The sequence below is a fragment of the Papaver somniferum genome, chromosome 8, assembly GCF_003573695.1.
Source record: "Papaver somniferum cultivar HN1 chromosome 8, ASM357369v1, whole genome shotgun sequence".
NCBI classification, from domain to species: Eukaryota; Viridiplantae; Streptophyta; class Magnoliopsida; order Ranunculales; family Papaveraceae; genus Papaver; species Papaver somniferum.
Genome location: NC_039365.1, coordinates 173,189,842 through 173,213,208, shown reverse-complemented (window position 1 = coordinate 173,213,208; position 23,367 = coordinate 173,189,842). Strand labels below are relative to the sequence as shown.

The 23,367-nt window shown below is 37.8% G+C and overlaps 3 protein-coding genes across 8 annotated transcripts; all 3 read left to right on the top strand.

Annotated features, from left to right (window-relative positions):
- Window positions 1-5,171: 5,171 nt before the first annotated feature.
- LOC113301759 (probable xyloglucan endotransglucosylase/hydrolase protein 26) lies at window positions 5,172-6,519 on the top strand. The gene is made up of 3 exons (XM_026550566.1): window positions 5,172-5,459; window positions 5,568-5,761; window positions 6,117-6,519. The coding sequence occupies exons 1-3, from the start codon at window positions 5,172-5,174 to the stop codon at window positions 6,517-6,519; spliced, it is 885 nt and encodes a 294-aa protein (XP_026406351.1).
- A 1,214-nt stretch (window positions 6,520-7,733) lies between these two features.
- Window positions 7,734-13,855, top strand: LOC113306476 (BTB/POZ and TAZ domain-containing protein 1-like). The gene is made up of 3 exons (XM_026555405.1): window positions 7,734-7,908; window positions 12,516-12,970; window positions 13,079-13,855. The coding sequence occupies exons 1-3, from the start codon at window positions 7,734-7,736 to the stop codon at window positions 13,559-13,561; spliced, it is 1,113 nt and encodes a 370-aa protein (XP_026411190.1). The 3' UTR covers window positions 13,562-13,855.
- A 3,897-nt stretch (window positions 13,856-17,752) lies between these two features.
- LOC113304002 (casein kinase 1-like protein 3) lies at window positions 17,753-22,684 on the top strand. 6 transcript variants are annotated; one of them, XM_026553101.1, is made up of 17 exons: window positions 17,753-18,044; window positions 18,141-18,181; window positions 18,283-18,352; window positions 18,464-18,612; window positions 18,768-18,863; window positions 19,000-19,070; window positions 19,437-19,498; window positions 19,583-19,646; window positions 19,859-19,943; window positions 20,044-20,170; window positions 20,305-20,387; window positions 20,797-20,854; window positions 21,149-21,291; window positions 21,416-21,610; window positions 21,795-22,093; window positions 22,227-22,275; window positions 22,366-22,684. In XM_026553101.1, exons 1-14 carry the CDS (start codon window positions 17,963-17,965, stop codon window positions 21,605-21,607), a joined length of 1,323 nt encoding a protein of 440 aa, XP_026408886.1. In that variant the 5' UTR covers window positions 17,753-17,962; the 3' UTR covers window positions 21,608-21,610; window positions 21,795-22,093; window positions 22,227-22,275; window positions 22,366-22,684. The 6 variants fall into 6 exon arrangements, with proteins under 6 accessions (XP_026408886.1, XP_026408884.1, XP_026408885.1 ...); XM_026553099.1 differs by having other exon boundaries at window positions 19,437-19,646; window positions 21,795-22,044; XM_026553100.1 differs by having other exon boundaries at window positions 19,437-19,646; window positions 21,795-22,044; window positions 22,215-22,275.
- The last annotated feature ends 683 nt before the right edge of the window (window positions 22,685-23,367 follow it).

The window sequence follows — 23,367 nt, the reverse complement described above, 5'->3', positions numbered from 1 at the left end:
GTTTGGGAGAGTTACAGAGCATCACAGAGCCGAAAAATCGAGTTGCAGAGAACACCATTTCTGCTGCTGCAGAACTGAAGAACACGAAGAACAGACTCAGGAAGACAGTCGTTTATCAACAGTGATAACGACACAGAGGCGGGGTAGAAGCTGAACAGAGACAGTTGGCTTGTAACGTTTTATGTAACAGTGTTTTGCAACAATTAAAAACGTTGCAAACACCCGATTTTTAATAGTTTTTCTTCAATTCTTCACTTGTAAACATTTTGAGCAATGAGATCAACTTTTGAGCGGGTTTCCACAATGATGAGCTAAACCCAATCCTTGGGGCTATGGAGGAAGCCGTTGTTTCGGTAAAAGTGATATATTTCTATTAATTAATTACAACAACTCTATTATGATTTTTGCATTGAACTAAAAATTGTTTATATGATTTTGATTAGTTAGGTGTATTTTCTCTTGATAGAATATGCTTGCTTTAGGGTTTTGATATTCTATGCTTGGATTAACATCTATTCTTTTGGAAATCTACATGTCTAGGCAATACTATTAGAATCAATTTGAATGTTGAGTTGCATAATTATTATTTTATTAAATCACTAATATCAACCAATGGTGGAATCCTAGCCCTATTCTCTCCATAATTTTCACAACATATTTTTAATTTAGTTCGCTTTTTCTATTTATTAAAAAAAAATCTAAAAATACGCTTTCACAAGTCTTGAACGAATCATATTACTACAACAACTTTGAAAACACATCAGTTGGGGCGGCAAGTCATGGCGCGGACGGCTTGGCATGGTGGGGCCAAGGCAATGGCGCAGTTTGGTGAGGCAAAGCATGCGCGGACGGCTTGGCATGACTTGCCGCACCAACACCGACAACTCGCCAAGCCAGGTTCAGGATGTTCCCTAACCCATCCAAGGTGATGCATAGCCAGACTACGGTCTACACCACGAATAGAATCTACGCAAGGCCGCCAAAAACGAGGATCATGGACTCTCCTTACCTCTCGAAAAGGTTAGTCGAACCTCCCTGACCATCTTTCCACGACTTGTCGTTTCGATTTTTGTCCTTGCCCGTCACCATCTTATGCTTACCTCACAACAATGCTCCTATTCCGAGCTAAGCAGGGGACTTAATGTTGATGGTGGTTTTTAGCTTAGGGTTAAAATCGTACAACCGTATAACTGATATGACGTCACTATGAGCATTAGCACATTTATTGAATCGATCATCATGCCTACGTAACAATTACCAGGGTACCTTTTTTCTATGTGTCATGTTCCACGGCAGGACTCTTAACATTGACCGACATCATCTATGCCAAACCCTAATTCTCATGCTACCGCGCCAAGGCATGCCAACCATGCCAGCCACACCACTGTGCCAATGGAAAACCATGCCACCCACATCTCCGCGCCAAGGCATGCCAACAACGTCAGCCGCACCACTGTGCCAATGGCAAACCATGCCAGCCACATCTCCGCGCCAAGGCATGCCAACCATGCCAGACGCACCAGTGTGCCAATGGAAAACCATGCCAGCCACATCTCAGCGCCAAGGCATGCCAACCATGCCAGTCGCACCACTGTGCCAATGGAAAACCATGCCAGCCACGTCTACCGCGCCAAGGCATGCCAACCATGCTAGCCGCACCATACGCCAATGGCATGCCAAACCCTTGGCCCCACCATGCCAAGCCAACCGTACCTTTCCTTGTCCCCAACCATGCTAGCCGTACCACGCGCCAATGGCATGCCAAACCCTTGGCCCCACCATGCCAAGCCAACCGCGCCAAGGCATGCCATGCCACATATGCCAATGGCATTCCAACCACCTTGTCGCGCCATACCATGCCGGCCTTCCCTATGAGGCTACCAAAACGAAGGCGTGCGACGATCAACGGCCACCCATCCATCCTAGATGCAAATCCTAGCCATCCAAGGTCGCCAAACAACGCAAGGTAACCTTTGGCCCAAAACCCTAGTTTTAGCCACGCCAAACCGCGCCAAGGCATGCCATGCCACATGTGCCAATGGCATGCCAACCACCTTGCCACACCATACCATGCCGGCCTTCCCCATGCGGCTACCAAAACGAAGGCGTGCGACGATCAACGGCCACCCTTCCATCCTAGATGCAAATCCTAGCCGTCCAAGGTTGCCAAACAACGCATGGTAACCTTTATCCCAAAACCCTAGTTTTGGCCACGCCAAACCGCGCCAAGGCATGTCATGCCACATGTGCCAATGGCATGCCAACCACCTTGCCGCGTCATTCCATGCCGGCCTTCCCCATGCGGCTACCAAAACAAAGGCGTGCGACGATTAACGGCCACCCTTCCATCCTAGATGCAAATCCTATCCGTCCAAGGTCGCCAAACAACGCATGGTAACCTTTGGCACAAAACCCTATTTTTGGCCACGCCAAACCGCGCCAAGGCATGCCATGCCACATGTGCCAATGGCATGCCAACCACCTTGCCGCGCCATACCATGTCGGCCTTCCCCATGCGGATACCAAAACGAAGGCATGCGACGATCAACGGCCACCCTTCCATCCTAGATGCAAATCCTAGCTGTCCAAGGTCGCCAAACAACGCATGGTAACCTTTGGCCCAAAACCCTAGTTCTGGCCATGCCAAACCGCGCCAAGGAATGCCATGCCACATGTGCCAATGGCATGCCAACCACCTTGCCGCGCCATACCATGTCGGCCTTCCATATGCGGCTACCAAAACGAAGGCCTGCAATAATCAACGACCATTTCTCATCTAAGATGCAGATCTTAGCCGTCCAAGGTTACCAGCTAACACATGGCAACCTTTGGCCCTAGTTTGGTCGCGCCTAAACAAAGCCAAAACCCTAACTTTTGGCCGCGCCTAAACTGGGCCATATTAAAGCCATACTGATCATACTTTCATGCCACTGGCTACCAAACGAAAGATTGCAATGATTAACGGCTACCTTCCTCTTAAGATGCAAAATCTCGACCGTTGAAGGTCACCACCGAGCCGGAAAGTCTCCCAAGCTCAACTTGCCAGACAACAGCAACATGCTACATGTTTTCCACGAAAACACTCGAGACATCAACACATGTCACAAACTGGGGGATGCTCATTGGGTATTGGTTTAGCGGTTTACAGCGTACGGCGTACACTACGTTCGTTATAAGAAAGTTTCAAAAGGATGAGGTGGTTAGTAAATACAGGGAGTAATGGTGAAACGCTTTCTTTTATGGAACATCAATCCCAAGCGTTACCGGTTACCACCTCCTCCCATTTACTCACCCGTTTTCCATTTCTTAATGAGACTAGAGTACGTTTCACTTCGAGTTGTATAAATAGGCATTACCTGTTTCCACTGAACGACAAGTTCAGGTCATGAGGATACAACACTCAGAAAACATTTGCTAGCTTTCCATCTATTAGCTTCACACTTTCTGATGCAAGTCGTGGAACAACTATTCTTCCAGAATCAACTATTCTGGTCTTAATACTTTCTTCGCTTCCCTCCCCAAAACCAACCCTTCTCCTTCACTTTGTGACCGAAGAAAGTCTGGAACGACCATTTCTTGGTTTAGGCCGGATTTGTACAGATTGATCTCTCGAATCTAAAGTACCCCCTTGCAGTACATTGTTTAGGGTTTAAATTCGTTTCTCACCCACGCACCCGAAATTACCAAAATCAGCAGAAACCGTTTTCACCCTCAAACACCTGTTTTATGAGAATAATATATTTCTTAGGAATGTTATAGATTTCTAGATTTAATGTTTGGAGGCTATAAATAGTCATTTCCTTTATCATTGTAATTAGCTTGGTTTAGCTCACATTTATCTGATTAATGAAAACTCTTAAGTTGTTTGATTTATACCATTCTTTATCGTTTTAACTCTTGGATTAGAGATTATTGTAGCTTCTGGATTGGAGTGACTGTTACCGTTTTAGGAGTGGATTCTCCACGTGTCGATTATTTTCAAATAGTTCCCGCTGTGCCATATCATAATCATCCTTCAAAATCCTCATTTTCATCTTGAAACGAGCAATTGACAACATCAATTTTCTCATCATTGTCGGTATCAGGGTAGAAATATCACAAATCATCATCATCTTCAAATAGAGGTGTTTCCATCTTTGATTGAGATTTTGAATTCTGCAATAGATTCTTACACGTAAATCTCATCAAAGGATGGTCATCTACTCATCAATTTTTTAAAAGTTATTTGAAATCTATTTCGACATCAGTAACAGAGACAGTAGCAGATTTTACTTGATGATCTTGAGTCAACTGCCTAAGAGAAAATATTTTTTTTTCTTCTTTTTCCAAACCGTAATCCAACTCATATCCCCTGGAAGAATCTCCTCTGAATTCTCCTTCACATTAGAATTAGAAGTCAAACTTGGAGTTGAAAACCCATTTCTTTCGTTGGAAACTAAATTTGGGCATTCCCCTCCTCTCGAATCTAGGGTCGCTTCCAAAAATATAACAACTGCGACCGAAATCATGATTATAGTTTAGATAAAAAAAATATGAAAATCACTAACAGGTGATCTGTTTTTATCCTATTAGTGGAACCCCTTTTTTGGAATGTAAGATAATAGTAAAGCCCCGGTTTCTTTCCAAAACAATACACGGGAACTTAATCAGTAGCCCGCACTACTCTTCAGTGTTCGGCACGATTTTTCAAATTATGACGCGTTAACAGCTTCGGTTTTAGAAGAAGTCTGTTTAGTTCGTTGCCAATCATTTCTAGTGCCACTTGTTGAAATTAATAAAACAAAAGGAGTTGGTGGGCCAGTTAATAGTATTACTAGGGAATTCAAAATTGCAAATAATCGGCCCCGAGACTTCGTGCCCAACATGACTTTGCAGTTTGCAGCCCACACAATCAACGGAAACGTAGCATTTCTTTTTTTTCTCAACGCATGCATTTTCTTCTGATGAATTACCTAAACTGAGAGTGGAGATCATCAAAGAAAGAAATGGGTCAAAAGACAATTTGTTGGCATGAATGAAGAACCTAAATTTGCTATCAGAAGATAACAACTTATATAAAAGCCAATCATGGCACCTTCAAAACAAACATCCCAATAACTTCAATTCTCTACAGAGTTGAAGTTATTAACACACAATTTTTGCACTTATATTCAGGGTTTGGTAGGGAACACATGGAAGGAAACATGAAGGCTATTTTCTTAGCTCTAGTTATATCTGTAATTGTTGCATTTGATCATAGCAGTCTTCAAGTTAATGGTCAAGAAGATCTTGCTAAGAGTATGGTCATAACATGGGGTAAAGATCGTGCTTCCATTAATGGTGACAATCTTGATCTTGTACTTCGTGATAAACATTCAGGTTCTGCAGCGAAGAGTACGGCAGCATTTCTGTTTGGAAGTATTGAAATGCAAATTAAATTAGTACCTGGAAATTCTGCCGGTGTCGTTACAACTTTTTATGTAAGTATAGTTATGCAAACTACTTAACATGTAAATATTTGATCACAGACTATATTTTTACGTATCAAGACCCAGACATATAATGTATGTACGTTTGAATGCATGCAGCTGTCATCTACTGGTTCAAAACATGACGAAATAGATTTCGAGTTCCTTGGAAATGTAACGGGACAACCTTACACAATCCACACGAATGTCTACTGTGAAGGAAAGGGAAACAGGGAAGAACAATTTGTCCCATGGTATGATCCAACTGCTGATTTTCACAACTACACCATCCACTGGAACCCATCAGAGATTGTGTAAGTACATATACATATATCAATAAAGTAGTTCTTTTTTCGACCAGTAATGGAGTTATGGACTTATTCTGTATAAGAAGATGTAATGCAAGGACTAACCAATCAACCCCTAGCGGCCTAGCCTATGTTGTGAAAGGCGCCCTAGGCGCACGAGTCGCCCAAGGGGCGCCTAAGCAATAAAGCGCCCTAGGCGCCAAGATGTGTACAGTTTTTTTCTGCTTTTTAATTTTTTTTCCACGGGCGCTCGCCCAGCGCCTAACACCTCCTAGCTAGTTTGGAGTTTTAGACATGTCTATATGCATGGGTTGAACTGTGGTCTTAATAACAACTTTTTGATACTTCTTCCATCTCTCAGGTGGTACCTAGATAGCAAACCAATCCGTGTCTACAGAAACTACGAAAGCCAAGGAGTTCCATACCCAAATAAACAAGGAATGGAAGTTTATACAAGTTTATGGAATGCTGATGACTGGGCAACAAGAGGAGGACGTGACAAGACCGACTGGACACACGCTCCATTCACTGCTCACTATCGCAGGTTTAGGGCTAGGGCTTGCAAATGGAACGGAACACCCAGTATTACTCAATGTGCCAGCAAGTCTAACTGGTATACATCTCCGGTTTTCAGCCAACTAACTCCTGCTCAAAAAGGTCAAATGGAGGGGATTCAAAACAAAAACAGGATCTATGCTTACTGCAAAGATACTAACAGATTCAAGGGAAATATGCCAAAAGAATGTTCATTACCCCAATTTTAGTTCATTTTGATGAACAAATTACCACAGTATATGAAACTGTGAGTGGTCCATATAGTTTGGACAAATTTATGTTTTATCTGTTGTTTTATTTATATTCATGGTGTTGTAAGAGCTGATGGTACTAAAGCCCTAAAACGGATTCAGTATTGTTTTCATTTATCTTTGTATTTATATTCATCGTGTTGTAAGAGCTGATGGTAACAGAACAATGAGTATGTTTGATTTGGAGACAATTTTGTTGGATTAACTTCAACATAGAAATCACTAACAAGCTGGTTAGGACAAGATTAGGAAATTGATGTAATCCTAAGGGAATTAGAAGTCATCTAGTTCTAAGAAAAGGAAAGACATGTAATAAGGTAATAGGACTAGGAAAAGGGATTCATAGTTTTATATATATATGATCACCAAAGTTGTGGTTGATCATATGAGCAAGATTAGAGCTTGTGTTTAGTTTTGAGAGATTTTCTAAACATCAATAAAGAGAGTTGTCTTTATATAAGCTAAGTTTCATCTTGCATTTGCCATTAATTGGTATCAGAGCTTGTCTACACCGAGCCATGGGAGACGAGAGCACCATCATACGTACAAGATTTTTCACAAGCACAGTTGAAGCTTAAGGGGGAGAATGTTGGATTAACTTCAACATAGAAGTCACTAACAAGCTGGTTAGGACAAGATTAGGAAATTGATGTAATCCTACGGGAATTAGAAGTCATCTAGTTCTAAGAAAAGGAAAGACATGTAACAAGGTAATAAGAATAGGAAAAGGAATTCATAGTTCTATATATATATGATCTCCAAAGTTGTGGTTGATCATATGAGCAAGATTAGAGCTTGTGTTTAGTTTTGAGAGATTTTCTAAACATCAATAAAGAGAGTTATCTTTATATAAGCTAAGTCTCATCTTGCAGTTGCCATTAAATTTTAGTGATTGATTAATGTGTATGGTTTAATTTTGCCAATGATGGAAATAATTAACTTGATTTTGTTTTGTTTTTATTACGACCAAGTCAACATGGAATCAAAAATTCAGTAAGTAAAATCATACTATTTTATCCGTGGTTGGATATAAGCTGAATTCAAATCAACCTGAACACAAATAATGTGTGGGGAATTGTCAAGTCAATTGTTGATTTGTGCATGAGATTGAAAGAGGGGGAAAATGTGCTTGTTAAGGATCCGTGAAAGCCATAGGTGAGGATTTACGGGTGATGCATTTGAGAATAAATCATGTGGAGGAGCCATTGCCGGAAGACGAACAAGTACGACATCCTACAGAGGAAGAGGCTAACGTTGAGGCACTAGCTGCTGCAAATGATGTGGAACTGGAAGATACAGTTGAGGATGTTGCGTTTAGAAGTGTACATCTCATTAGTGAAGATGATGGTGATAGTCATTTTGTTTGTTTTTGGTTTCAAAAGGGATTGAAGCTTATCTATTTGTTGTTGTTTTGATTGGGAAGAACACGGTCATCATCATCACCAGATTCACGGAAATATCTGTTACAGTTAGCGATTGAGAAGAATATATAAGACCAGACACGATGGAATGTTTAGTTGTTCCAACCTTTCCCCGACTCATTGTTACAACCTTTCCCCGACTCACCTTTCTACCTCAAGCCGACTCAAACGATTCAGGGGCTGCAATATCTTTTAACATGACTGATTTAAAGCCACCTCTCCTCTGATGTCCTCTAAGAGCATCTTGAACAGTGGGTGCTAAACATCCTACGTGAAAATTTTATTTAGATCCTTATTTATGGGGTTATATGTATGTGATAAAAATGGTAATGATATGCTTATGATTTATGAACTATCTCCAAGGGTGGTGGTCATAATTCTAGGATTTGTTATTTTGGATAATGATAAAATTGATTCTCTTTTTTTAATTGGTTTAGAAAATTTTATGTAAAGATAAAATTTAAAATATAATTTTAATTGATCATTCCCAAGGTCTAGTTAAGACTTTTCTAACACCTTCGTATTTATTTTGACACCCTTCCTAATTAATAGGACCCACTATTGGAGATGCATTTTATGTAAATGAAGATCTAAAATCCTATGTGTCATAAAAAAATAAAATTTTCATCCTCTATTGGAAATGCTCTAACGGTTGTTGACGATTTCTCCGAAAAAACTGGATGAAAAAGGTCAAAATATGGGAATTAAATATATCATGGAAAAAATGTAGGCATTTTATTAAATGCATTTCCCCCATGTACATTTTATTAAAAAACCCTACTTTCATCTCGTACATTCTTCCCAGAATTGGTTTTTTCTTTTCACACATTTTGTGTATTTGGTTATGGATTGCATATGACATGTGTATTTGGTTATGGATTGCATATGACATCAACAAGATCAACTAATACATGCAAGTTTTTCATCCTTATTAGCTGTGTTGCATCATTGTAACAGCAACGCGAGTTCATCACTAGTTTTTATGTACTGTTGACGTCCTTTAGTAACACTATGTGCTTATGTGCTTTAGTTTTTAACCATATGTGCTTTTTTATTGAAGCAGGCCTTATGTGCTGGACATGGTTATTTTCAATTTTTTTACAGACACCCTCAGGAAGCAAGAGCCAAGAAACAGACGTAAAATACTAACCAAATGACTACACATTGTGAATGCCATGGTCATATATTTACATTTTAGGAGATATAAAATGAAATCAAAATCAAAACAACTAACTCAGAAGAGGGCTCACGGTTAGACCATAGCCACGGTACTGCTAGCACAAAGTTGTACATCAACCATGAAAGTCGACTTAGACTAAATTTTTTCCAAGGTGACTTCCGTGACCACTTTTTCTTATCATAAGAATCATGCCATGGCATAGTAAAGTCAAGTAGCTTACCATCATATCAATTCACTATCTGGCTAATCGTTCAACATGAAGTAGTAGTTGGAGGGAAACTGTGAGATCTTACGGTTTTCTGAGATGCAGCCGCAAGTCAATTGCTACTTTGGAATACTATCCATAAGACTTGACCACCATTCTCCACTTCAAATTCTGACGTGACAGCAACTTTGGAAGATTAATTTTCCGTCTCACGAGAATGTTTTTACATTGTTACAACTTGGACGGTGGAAAACCCCGATTGTGATGGGCATAAGAGATCTACGTTCACTCATTAGAATTGAGCGCTCTCACCAAGAAAACTTGACCACCACCACCACTTGACAAAATCAAGTATAATGTATGGTCTCATTCCTTCAATATACAAACTATATTTCATTATCTAACACTGGGTGATACGTAGTGTATCGTTTCAACATTCTTGCTGTTATGGATAATATTTGTATACAGTGGTCTGAGGAATTGATCACTTGCCACTTTGGAATACTTATCTATAAGACTTGACCACCATTCTCCACTCCACTCCAAATTCTGACGTGACCGCGACTTTGGAAGGTGAATTTTCCGTCACATGGAACTTGTTATTACAGTGTTACAAGTTGTGTGGCGTATAAATCCGATCTGATGGCAAATAAACATAGGATATCTATGTTCACTAGTTAGGATTGAGCCCTCACGAAGAAAACTTGACCACCACCACCACCAAATCTATTGTATGGTGTCATGCGTTTTAATATACAAATCACATTTCATTTTCTAACACTACATGGTATACGTAGTGTATCGAAAGCGTTTCAACATTCTTGTTGTTATGAATAACATTTGTATACAGTGGTCTATAATGACTCAGCTATGATTGGGGCAATTTTCATCCACGTAGGAAGCACACTCAAGTCTTTTTTGGAGACTAAAAGCGCCTCCTCATGACCAAAGAGCCAAAGGCCGTCTATAGGAACCTGCCCTTTTACCTTTTTCCTTCCATGTAAACTATAATAATTAGTTTATCCCCACCCCCACTTGCCACTTCACTCTATATCGTTGTACTACCAAACTCTTTATATATGTTCATTTATGCGACTGTCCCTGTTAATTCGACCACTAAAAAGAAAAATAATGAAACAAATTAATAGGGAAAGATTTGATCATATCCTATATGCTTGGTGTTGATAAGATTTCAGAATAGAAACATGCATGGCGTGTGAAAAAGGGACATCGTTCTCGTTTAAAGTCTACTCCCATTGTTAAACAATATGTTTCCTGATCAGAAGCTGATAGTCCCTTATCCCCTCTAAGTGCCTGTGTAACAGATAAGTACAACCGGTGTAAGAGACTTAAAAACGCCAGATCGAACTTTTTGCAAATGTAGAAGAAAAAAATTTACTCTGGAAATAGTACTAATATACATCTACTGCTTTGAACACCGGTAAAATCATTATGTACCAATACTAATGACATGACATCATGGGCGGGGGCGGAGCTAGTAATTCTATTAAGAAAAAGCAAAATATTATTCGGGATGCAAGATAGTAAAAATATAGTAAAAATAGGCATAGCAGCTCAAAATTTGGGCAAATTTAGGCTTTGGAACCAGTTTGGCCGGGTATGTAAGTTTTAACTGCCTCTACCAGAGTCTACCATTGATAACATGTTCAAAATTCATGTCATCAGTGGTAATCTGGCGGATGCACTTAAAAGTTTAATCAATTAAAAAAAAATATCTAGATCATAGAAGAAAAAAATACAATTTTGGGGGGCCATGATAATTAATCCAAGATTAGCAAATTGGATGGGCCAGCATTGTTTCTATGCGTGTTCATATTATGGTCCCTTGTCTACATCGTGGAAGTATAAAGGATTAACGAAAACAGCTTTGATTTTGGTCTCTAAGAGCAACTGCAGTGGTGCGAGTATAACCAAAGACCAAAGAGGAAAAAAAAGACCAAATTTTGGGTTTAATCTGGTGTGTGACCCTACGGTGGAAAAACTAAATTTGGTCAGACGGACATTATACCAACGCCTGGTGTGGGGCGTAGAATATACCAACGCCTGGTGTGGGGCGGGGAGTATACGTTCGCCCGGTGTAGAAAAAAAAATAAAAAAAAAAAGAAAAAAAGTGGGGCGGAGGTATTATGCCCGCCCCATGCATTTGAAGTTTGTAAAGAGTGGGGCGGAGGTATTAAGCCCGCCCCACACAAAAGATTAAAAAAAAAAAAGACGGGCGTGCATTATACGTTCGCCTAGTGTGGGGCGTGGACTATACGTCCGCCTGGGATGGGACGTGGACTATACGTCCGCCTGGTTATGGGGCGTGGACAATATAAACGCCCGACTATATTTGGGTTTGGTCTTGGTCGCAGATCAAATTTGGTCTGGATTTTAGTCTTTGATCAAATTTTGATCGATGGTCCGTTCCACTACGCCTATCAACTGGACACTATATTTGGATTTAGTCGTCCATTGTGGACGCTCTAAAAGATCAATGGTCCTTTTACCGACAAAAAAGAAAACACCCAAGAGAAATGCATGGTGAAGTGTTTCTCAACAACAGCTTTGATTCAAGGGTTAAAACGTTTCACTTCTGTGAACAAACACTTTTTCCCTTCAAAGGACAAACACCTCCGTCCCATGTTCCCACCCCAACTACTAAATAAGCAAAAAGTGCCCACTTGACACTTGTCCAGTATAAATAAACGGAAAATAAGTAAACAAAATACAAGTATCATCTCTGTATTTTTTGTAATTTATAATAATCAACCATAAAGAACAGAAAGTGGTAGGAAATATACTCTGGTCTCTTAGCTATAAATACGCGCTGGAGTGGAGACAGTCAGACAGAAAACAAACACTCTTATTCAAAACCTTCTAATTTCCTCTTCTCTTCTTCTAAATCATTTGTTTCATTAAATGGAACCAGCCATGAAAAAGCAGACTAAAACAATCTCTATGTCAACATTAATTGGATTTGATCAGATCTCAACAAAATCCGATAAAATCTCATCTGAAGATGTCAAAATTCTCACTTCTAATGGACTTAGGATCTTTGCTAACTCTAATTCTTTAATTATTGCACTTTGTGTAAAAAAAAAATTGATTGATTTCAGATCAAGAAATGAAAATTAACAATAATTATAATCGGTTTTGCAGGGTTCAAGTTCTAAAGTATTGGAAAAAATCTTAGATCAGCCAAGTGGAAAACACCATAATTCAGTGAGAGTAATTCCAATTCTTGGAGTTCCATGTGATGCTGTAATTGCTTTCGTTCAATTTCTTTATTCGTCAAGATGCACAGAAGAAGAAATTGACAATTATGGAATACATTTACTAGCGTTATCACATGTTTTCGATGTCCAAAAACTGAAACAGAGATGTACAAAAGGATTATCAACAAGATTAATGGTGGAAAATGTTGTTGATGTTCTTCAACTTGCTAGGTTATGTGATGCACCTGATCTTTATTTGAAGTGTATGAGATTTTTATCGAAGGAATTTAAGGCTGTTAAGAGAACCGAAGGGTGGAAATTCTTAAGAGCTAATGATGCCGTTCTTGAACTCGAAATCTTACAATTCCTCGACGAAATCGAATCCGTAAGTCTCTTTAGATATATAGTTCACGCGTGTTTAAAATCTCATTTTGAGAGATTTTTTTTAATTATTATTTGTAATTCTAATTTTGAAATTTAAATAAATTTACAGAGAAATAAAAAGAGGAGTAGAAGCAAAGAAGAGCAAGCTATATATTTAGAGCTAAGTGAAGCAATGGAATGTCTAAAACATATTTGTACAGAAGGTTGTACAAACGTTGGACTGTATGATAGGGAGCTGCCACCAACTAAGAAAACTGGAGCATGCGAAAAATATTCTACTTGCCAAGGTCTACAAGGTTTGATTAAACATTTTGCAATGTGTAAGAAGAGAATGAACGGTGGATGTTGTAGGTGTAAGAGGATGGGGCAGCTTCTAAAACTTCATGCTTCAATTTGTGATCAAGATGATCATTGTTGCAAAGTCCCTTTCTGTAGACAATTCAAGTTGAAGAATCAACTAGAAAGGAAAGCAGATGACGGAAGATGGAGATTACTAGTAAAAAAAGTGGTTTGTGCAAAAACTGTATCTTCCTTGTCGTCACCAAAACTGATGATCTTGAGAAGGAAAGAAGAAGACAGGCAACAAAGGTGATGGTGGGAACAAATTTTGTGTAATGGGGATTTTGTTATTGAGAGATTGATTCCGGTTAGTGTTGGTAGGGAATTAGTAGTACTATAATGTCCAGAAGGAAGTAGATACGAAATAATAGTCGAGCTTTCTTTTTCTTTGTAGCAACCTGACGGAATTGGCCAAAGTGTGTAAATGGAGAGAAAATATGTAGGGCAAGGGAATGACCATGCGGGCCGAATGGCCCGGAGTATTTCATGTTGTATCAGGTTAATTTATTATGTCTCTTAGTTTCAATGCAGCCTACATTGTATTTTTATCTATGCTGCTCACCCGTAACTTGGACCTGAGTAGCCAAAGTACAATACAACGATCGCAGGAGTCGTGTTTATCCCCTGGAAAACACGGTTTATCGTCCATCCGTGAAAGGATATTTACAGACTCCAGTAACATTTTTTGATGTCAAAGTTTCTAGACAAACAACTAAAGAAAACAACAATACTCGTACAAACAACGACGGAAAAACAATGACCAAAACTGACCGATACAAAGTGGTGGGATACATGGGATCACCACGGGAGGATGGAGAGCGGTTGGTTTGCGGAATCCACATGAACCCATCCATACCCATATCGCGTATGTCGGTTTTCTTTTCCTCGGTTTTTCTTTTTCCTGTCTGCCAAACATTTTCGTGGAAAAACATCCCCGGGACCATACATTTGGACCATTTCACAAGGATGGAACACAGCCCACCCAAAATGACCCCTTGTTAACCTTAGGGAGGTATAAGTCTCATCCAAATGCAAGAGTTTTAAGGTGTGTTTTTTTTGGTTATTTGTATAAAATGACTTTTTTTACGTTATCTACGTCAACATCTTAAATTAATTCTTTGATTTTTTTGCTTTTTAAACCGTAATTGGCACATTATACCATATATACATAATAACCGCCATATATACATAACTGCTAGTCCACCACAGTTTGCAAACCCAACTACCGCTAATTTTGGGTAGCCCTTCCACCAAACGAATGGTCTTTGGAAAAAAAACTGTGTCAATTATGGACCAAATGCGTTTTCATTGTCCATTCAAATATTCTTCGAACAAGACTAAACCATGATGTAATAAGGATTTTTTTTTTCCTGCTTATGTTAACTTACAACTTTTCCCTGCTGATTGTGCTAAATTTAAACTTTAAAAGAAAAGATGATATTTTTTTGGAAACGAACAATACGCGTAAGTTCGCTAATAATTTAGCGACTTACTAAATAGGTCTTATACCGTCTATACATAACCACCAGTCTATCAAAGTTAGCCAACACAACTACCGCAAATTGTGGGCAACCCTTCCATCAACGAATGAGAAAGAAAAACTATGTCAATCATAGACCAAATGCGTTTTGCTTGTTCATACAAAGATTTTTCGAACAAGACTAGACCATAATGTAATAAGGACTTTTTTTTTTTTTTGCGTACGTCAACTTACACCTTTTCTCTACTGATTGTGTTAAAGTTTTTAAAATAATTTTTATTCTGAAACGAATAATATGCGTGAGTTCGCTAATAATTCGGCGACTTACAATCTAGGTTTTATACCATCTATACATAACCACCAATCCATGGTTAGCTAACAAACCTACTGCAAATTTTGGACAAGCATTCCGCCACGAATGGCTTTTAAAGAAATACTATGTCAATCATGGACCATATGCGTCTTGCTTGTTCATCCAAAGATTATTTGAACAAGAGTAGACCATGATGTAATAAGTACTTTTTTTCTTCTCCGCATGTCAACTTACACCTTTTCCTACTGATTGTGTTAAAATTTACTTTAAGGAAAAAAAATCTTATTTGGGTCTGGTCCGTGATTTGAATTTGATAGGTCTAAATCTGATGTCAGAATGTTTGTTTTTTCATTTTTCTGGTGTCTGACTCAACTTGTAACTCGGCTTATACATATGAATCATTGATTCAAAAAATAAATAAATATCAGTAACCATACTAGTTAATAATTATTGGGTCAGATTTAATTAAAGAATCAAATTTAAACATAATGAGTTGGATTCTGACCAATTAGTTGAGTCCGGAAGAAGAAGAAAAAAAGTACAAACTATAGTAAACCCCATACTATATGGGTTCAATATTAAGAAACCCCACAAAATGGATCCTTCATTATCTAACTCATGCTTTAAGATTTTGTTAGATTTCAGGGCTTATTAATTTAATAATACCAAGATTTCCCTTTAGTATTTATATAAATATATGAATATGGGTTTTCCAAATATACGTTGAATTGCATAAACCTAGCACCTGGTTCGAAATGAAATGATAATGAAATTGAGGGTTTTGAATAATGACATAATGCATGCACTAGACGTGAAAACCATTGTGAGCCATGATGCCACTCAACAGGTGCTTCTATATTTGAATCTGTAAAAAGTCAAGTAAGTCCATTAGTGCTGCACTTAAGGTCATCCAAGCAGGTGACCAACTAAAACTCGTCTTAATGACTATGCCATGGAAATCTAAACATCATGAAATGTCTAGATATGCAATAAGAATGGGACTTCACGAAGAGCAATGATGAAGTATGAAAAATTGCATCTGAAACTGAATAGGCATATTCTGTCAAGGGACGAGACGTTTAACCATACGTATGGTTAATCTACCCAACCTATAAGAAGGAGAAGAAAACATAATTTCACTATTAACTTTAATTATACTAAAAAAGAAAGAAATTCTCCAGAGATTAGAGATTTCAGAAATGGATGAACCAGGCGGTGATGGAAATAATTAAAATGTTGGGGGAACAAGTAATTGATTCACCAGACTTTGAGAGTGCGAAAAGATCAGTTAAGGCATTACTAAGCCATGAGATAGAGAGATTGGTACCATTTGTGAATCAAGCGTTAGAGAGGAAAAAAATCAAGAGGAGTTTGGTCGTTATAAAATTGAGAACAATGAGGAGTTTCAGTTGTCGGTAAAAAAAAAATGATGCAAGAGGTGCAAGAAAAGCAAGGGAAAGACAAGCAAGACAAGAGAATCGCGTAGTTTACTAGAGGAAAACAAAAATCGCAACAGAGAGTGATATTGAAGAAGAAAAATATGAAAATGTAATTGGAGATGAAGATGAAGGAAGCAGTAGTGGGTCATCAACTGTTCCAGAGGATGCAGCACAGAAAAGCGAAAGGCATGGGCGAATAGATGACATGATATATTCGTGTTATCTTTCCGAGAAGAGGCTTCCCGGATGTTTGCTCGTACCATGCCCGAAGCCCTAAATGTGGATGTTGTTTAGGAATGTTTTTTTTAGGAGAATGGGTATCAGGAGACGAATTTTGGTGTTGCTGGTAATGATCGGTCAGAGATGTACGTATGGTGGAAGTTTTTATGAAAGTCATGATGAAAATATATCTTTGCTTTATGTTTTTTCTGTTTAGAAAACTTCAATGATTTGATGAAACAATTTTTGAATGCTAGACTTGGTTAAGGGAATAAAAATAGGACTGAGAGTAGGGGTATGTTTTTTTGATTGAATAATACTGGATGTAAAAGTAATTGGTTTGTTAATAAAATTGAAGTTGTAGTTTCATGATTACTTTGATTCTTGACATTAAAATTATGAATAAATTGAAGGATGTGGTTTGTGATTTTTTTTAGACTGCTGAGAAATAAGGCTAATAGGAGATTGATTAAACTGTGGATGATATGAATTTGAGAAAAATTTATAACCCGAAAAATACAGATTTAAAAGGTGAAGAACAAAGACTTGCTTACGTGATAGTGGCAGAGCAGAGCTTTCTCCTGTCTTCTCTCTCTTATTTTCTCGACCATCAGTCATACCTTTTGTTATCTATGTTAATAATCTAAATTTCCAGGATCCGACAATCGGAAATAATCTAAATTTCCAGGATCTGACCATCAGAAATGAATTTTATTTAATTAGAGGTCTAAATTTCTAGATGTTAATAAAAATATTGTAATTATAGAGAAAACAAAATAAATACCAAAATTTATCTCCAAAGGCAACCATAGTCTAACCATCACGTATTTTTCATTTGAACATTGCCATAGGAATCGTCCTAGGCATTCTTTTTTTTTTTGGTAACAATTAATGAATTTCTGAAGGATACCCCTGAAAAATATATTAACTTCAATCCATCCTCAACATAGAAAATTTTGTGACTTTCATATCCCTTCCCTTTTAGGACTCGCTATCTGTTTTGTGTGAAGACAGACACACACTAGAAGTCTAGAAGAAGAAGAGTTGTTCGTCTGTTAGGTTAGGTTCTCACCGTCAATCAAAAACACCTCTTTTTTTTCTTCGTGTTTTTCATCTTCATCTTCTCTTTTATCTTTCAGAAATTTCTGAAACCCTAATTTAATCTATTTATTAAATTAGGATTTAGGGTTATTTATTGTTATTATGAGTATGGAAAGGATTGTAGGTGCAAAGTATAAGTTAGGAAGAAAGATCGGCAGTGGATCCTTTGGTGAAATCTACCTTGGTCAGTTTGTCTTCTCCGATTCGATTTGATTTTGATCAAAAATTGATTGATTTGTTCTGAGGATCCTGATTTTTTTTTGTTTGATGAATTTTACAGCAACACAGATTGATACAAATGAGATCTTTGCTGTTAAGATTGTAAGTATTGGTTAATTGATTTCTCAAATTTGTAACTATTTATGCTGAAATTTCACCTGAATTTGATTATGATATTTACTGTTTTCTTTTTTTTTTTACAGGAAAACACAAAGACAAAGCACCCACAGCTTCTATATGAAGCAAAATTGTATAATATTCTTCAAGGAGGAAGTATGTATTGTGTTATTACTAGTCATTAGTCTCTATACCTTTAACTAAAGTACTGAATTTTATGCTATTTTTGTCGAATTTGGGGATTTTTTAATGTTTTGATTTGATTAGGTGGTATTGCGGGGATAAAGTGGTTTGGGGTTGATGGGGAAGAGAATGTTTTGGTCATTGATTTGTTGGGACCGAGTTTAGAAGATCTTTTTGTATACTGTGGAAGGAAATTTTCTTTAAAAACAGTCTTAATGTTGGCTGATCAAATGGTAAGCAACAGTTGATGTAATTAGTTCGAAGTTATCTAAATTACTGAAGCAAGTCTACTGCTTACGGCTATCTTGGGTAACTGTAGTATACTGGTGTTGCTTAATGGAGTGAACTGTGTATTGACAGCTGATTGAATTTTTTTACTTGTTTTTAGATTACAAGAATTGAGTATATGCACTCTAAAGGATTTTTGCATCGGGACATCAAACCAGATAACTTCCTCATGGGTCTTGGTCGGAAAGCAAATCAAGTACTAAATTTCTTTCCTTGGTATACTTATTTGAGTTTTATGGAGCTGAAACCTTCTGCGGTTTTCTTCCTTCTACATAATATAAGATGTTCAGCTTCACATGAATAATAATGTTCTCTTTATGTTTATTTTTCAGGTCTATATCATTGATTTTGGACTTGCTAAAAGATATCGGGAGTCTACCACTAACCGCCACATTCCTTATAGGTATACATTTTTCGCTTGCTATGATTTTGGTGTAAAAGCGAGTGATTTCCTTTGTTTGGTCTTTTAGTTTAACCAACCTTAGGCAATATTTCTGGGGTAAGTATAAAATTATTGTCTGATCATTTGTGTCTGTTATCGAGTGTTGACATTCTCAACACTAAGATCAATTACATTAAGTATTTGCTGATCATCAATTATTAACAATTATCTTTCTGGTGGTTTATGCTTTGACGGTTTTGCTTTAACTAGGAATACTTGGTACAGTTTTATACATGGGAAAGTTCTATTATTGTTTATTATCTTCTTAACTCATCATCATCACCAAGACTTGAATTTTATAAACTTATTTTTCTTTCTATATTTCAGAGAGAACAAAAGTTTAACAGGGACTGCTCGATATGCGAGTTGCAATACTCACCTTGGCATTGGTATGCAAAAATTTGACATAGCTTTCTTTTTTGAATTAACTAGAAGTGAGTATTTCCACTACTCACAATGGTTTCCTTCTGCAGAACAAAGTCGGCGAGATGATTTGGAGTCTCTTGGTTATGTGCTTTTATACTTTTTAAGAGGAAGGTATGATCTTTCCCCTAATCCCAATTCTATGAAATACGACTATGACAAAATCTTTTGCAAAATCATTTTCGGCATAAATCGTAGAGCTCAACCCTGATTGGTGGTAGCCTTCTTCCACCTATTTGGATCTGGGTGCTCTTAAGTAATGATATTGCCATGTTCTGGTTATCCTAGCTTTGTCTATTTTCTGATGATGACACTTTTGTTTAAAGTCTTCCCTGGCAGGGTTTAAAAGCTGCTACAAAGAAGCAAAAATATGACAAGATATGTGAGAAGAAGCTATCCACTCCTATTGAAGTATGTGGTTTTAGCACAATATACACCCTTAAGTTTTATGGCTATGTTGAGTTGTGTTCATCTGATGTTCAATGTCCTATCTTTGCTCTGTCTTATGAAGGTTTTGTGCAAGTCCCATCCGGTGGAGTTTGCCTCGTACTTCCATTACTGCCATTCTTTGACGTTTGATCAACGACCAGATTATGGTTTCTTAAAACGCCTATTCCGTGATTTGTTTACTCGTGAAGGTATTGATGAAGTTTTCCCCACCATCTTAGTTGCCTGTTTTTAGTCTTACTTTGCAAAGATGTGTGAATTTATGTGAGTGATCATGAGTGCATGTTCAAAGCTTACATTAATATGGTTTGGTATTGCCTCGCAGGACATCAGTTCGATTACATATTTGACTGGACTATCCTAAAGTACCAGCAAGCACAAAAGACAAAAGTTCAGCCACGGGGGCCTGTTAGTATTCCGATTTTCTAATTCTTTTTTGTCAACCTGCTTAACTTCACTTAAAAGATGGGACTCTGCAGTAGGAAGTAGAGAAAATATTTTTCTAGCGATAATACTTCACTTTGAAAATGGAATTGTAGTGTTAAAAATTAACATATCAAATATTTTTATTCAGTAATAATATTTCGGAAGATGGAAGTTTTGGTAGCTAAATAATGAGCATAACAAACACTAATCGACTATACAAGGTTGAAGGTTGAAATAGGGACTGTACGAAGTATCTGAGTGCGAATTATGTTTTAGTCAAAATACTTCACAGTTTTTTTAGGCGGTCTTCCTTTAATGCTCTTAATGAATCTCGTATGGACGTATGGTGTACTGTCTCTGTTCTAACACATGTCAGTATCTATTTTTGCAGCCACCTCCTATAGCGACTGGAAGTCGAGCAATGCCAACAGATGCTAACAAGCATAGAGGTAACCTCTGACAATATGCACTTTCTGTATTGATACATTTTCTTTTCTCATGAAATTTAAAGAGTAGTCTCGACTCTCGAGGATTCACAGTTTTGACAGCTGAACTCAAAAATTTGAACGTAGTAACTCGTTGTTACCTTGGATGTGCAATTGTGTAGCATGAAAAAGTTTGTGATTCTTTTAAAATGATTTCCAAATGAGATTTTGAAATATGAAGGCCTGTATGGGTTTTAAATCTGATATTGTTTGAATAGATGCTTGTAATAACACCCATAATTTGTACCGTCACTTCAGTTTCAGGTGGAAATGGTGCTGCTTATTCGGCTGAGGTCACCGACCGCCTTGTGTCCACTGATGGTACTCGTCCTGGGATACGGATGCAATTTAAATCATCAACACAGAGGATTTCGAGTTCTAGTAGGCCTATGGAGAATTCTGTAAGTAATCATGTGGTGTATCTGAAATCTCTCCTCTTTGCTATTAGTGCTCAATAGTACTGCCATTCTTTAACCTGGTTCCGACTATAACTTCCTTGGATGATTGGTTTGTTATTTGTTGCAGAAAATGAGCAGCTTCGCTGAAAATGGGCATGCGACGTCTAGCACAGCTGCTATTGCTGGTTCCTCCAGTAGAATTGCTTCACAACCTATGGTGACAACTGAAACTTCAACCCTTGGGCATGCCTCAGGCAGCAGGAATGGTCATCCGAGTAGCTGGTTTCCATCGTTACAGCGAAATTCTTCTGCTAAATAATTGGTGAGAGAAACCGTATTTTATAAACCTTACCAGTATTAGTTTTTTTTTTCTTTTTCCTATCAAGTAGGGAGTTAATTGTATGCCATATAGGCTGAAATGAACTGTTTGCATCATATTCTCTGCTACTGGATGTATCACTGCGTGATTCTATTTTCTTCTTAATGATTGTTAATTGTTTCTTCAGCAAAAGGGCCAAACAAGAAGAATCAGTGAATCCATATTCAAGAGGCTGTGAAAGTGCAAGGCATTTTAAATTGCTCACGTCCCCTACAGCCTTCCAGATCACGAATAGCAGTTCCTCAAACGCAACAGCAGCAATCATTCTGTGGCAGCTGAAATGAAGTGATCAAGTGAGAAGTAGTTCATGCTGTTCTGCCAGCTGGAACTTATTACTCACGGGACTCTTCAAGCTTTACGATTGCATGTAAACATGAGTGAGAAGTGAAGCCTTTCGTCGTTCTTCTGTTGATAGTAGTTTATAAGGTTACAATTCTGCTGTTTGGTTGTCTTTTATTGATCTGGTAGCAAGATTCTCAGATCTCTGTGTATATGTTTACTTCTATACTTTGTTTTAATTGAAGTCTTGGTTGTTCACCTGAATCAGTTTTAACTATAGGTACTCAGAAAGTTCTCCGGCATCTAGTAGAACAGAGTCTAGAAAACAGGTGCTAAATCCTAACCCTTTGTTTTATTTGGTATTCTAGCTTCATAGTTTAGATCCTTGTATCTCATTAATGTGGTTCATACTCTCTCAGTGAATCACATGGCAACAAAGTTCAACATCTGGACCAATATGAAGTTTACAGCGCAAGCAAGAGAGATTCTTAATCTCGAGAATCACAGGTTTTGGTTGACAGAGAGCCATTAAAGAGGTATTCTGCGCTTATTCAGCTCGGTTGACCTTCCAAGTATCCTTCACAAAAATTCTTCTTTCCGGTTTTTGTACTCTATCACTTTATTTTTGCGTGGCAGCTAATTTTTGGTCGGGTCATCACAGAACCTGATAGGCTTGTAAATAGAAAGATATGAAAGCTACATAATCTGACAGAAGATCTAACAAAATTTATGACCTAAGATCTACCCTCCTATGAAAGAGAAGAACAAAAAAAAGAATCTAATAATCTAAATTTGCTAAAGAACCCACAAGTGTTCATGCACAAGCCACAAGGGCATCACCACCATTTCAAGCCGCGTTAATCTGTCAGCGGGCAAGTAGATTTTCCTCTGTCAGCGGGCAAGTAGATTTTCCTCAAAACCACACGGTGAAGTTGACTGCATACATTCACTCACCTCGACCACATAAGCTAAGGTATTTTGCCATTCATAAAAGGGTGACGGGTAAAATAATTTACTTAATCAAAAATTATATCTATGGTAAAATACCCTGGGTTATTATATGAATGGCAAAATTCCCGGGCTGGTTAAAGTTTTGGTTAATCAATTATTTTCGTAAGTAACCCTTTGTTGAGGTAGAAGAAAGTAACCCTTTGTTGAAGTAGAAACATAATATGGAAGAATAGAAGAAGGAAATTCTTATTGATTAGAGATACGTTACATAGGTTTAAAGGTTACGGGGTAAATCCTGGTTTTTCTTTTTGGTGGATATTTAAGAGCCGATTTTTTATTACCTTAGATTAACTAAACCATCAACCAAATCCTGATATTGTATTGATATGTAATGATACTGATTTGGGCTAATGATAATGAACCAACCAACCCGCCTATTTGGATTCATACGGGATAATGATAACTAAAGG

What these genes read in the sequence shown, in the direction of transcription:
- LOC113301759 (XM_026550566.1), top strand. Translation starts at nt 5,172, where the DNA reads ATGGAAGGAAACATGAAGGCTATTTTCTTAGCTCTAGTTATATCTGTA. An exon ending in GTGTCGTTACAACTTTTTAT is followed by an intron (nt 5,460 to 5,567) that starts GTAAGTATAGTT and finishes GAATGCATGCAG; the next exon opens with CTGTCATCTACTGGTTCAAA. An exon ending in TGGAACCCATCAGAGATTGT is followed by an intron (nt 5,762 to 6,116) that starts GTAAGTACATAT and finishes TCCATCTCTCAG; the next exon opens with GTGGTACCTAGATAGCAAAC.
- LOC113306476 (XM_026555405.1), top strand. Translation starts at nt 7,734, where the DNA reads ATGCATTTGAGAATAAATCATGTGGAGGAGCCATTGCCGGAAGACGAA. An exon ending in TCTCATTAGTGAAGATGATG is followed by an intron (nt 7,909 to 12,515) that starts GTGATAGTCATT and finishes AACAATAATTAT; the next exon opens with AATCGGTTTTGCAGGGTTCA. An exon ending in TCCTCGACGAAATCGAATCC is followed by an intron (nt 12,971 to 13,078) that starts GTAAGTCTCTTT and finishes ATAAATTTACAG; the next exon opens with AGAAATAAAAAGAGGAGTAG.
- LOC113304002 (XM_026553099.1), top strand. Translation starts at nt 17,963, where the DNA reads ATGAGTATGGAAAGGATTGTAGGTGCAAAGTATAAGTTAGGAAGAAAG. An exon ending in CTTTGGTGAAATCTACCTTG is followed by an intron (nt 18,045 to 18,140) that starts GTCAGTTTGTCT and finishes TGAATTTTACAG; the next exon opens with CAACACAGATTGATACAAAT. An exon ending in TTATACTTTTTAAGAGGAAG is followed by an intron (nt 19,647 to 19,858) that starts GTATGATCTTTC and finishes TTTTGTTTAAAG; the next exon opens with TCTTCCCTGGCAGGGTTTAA.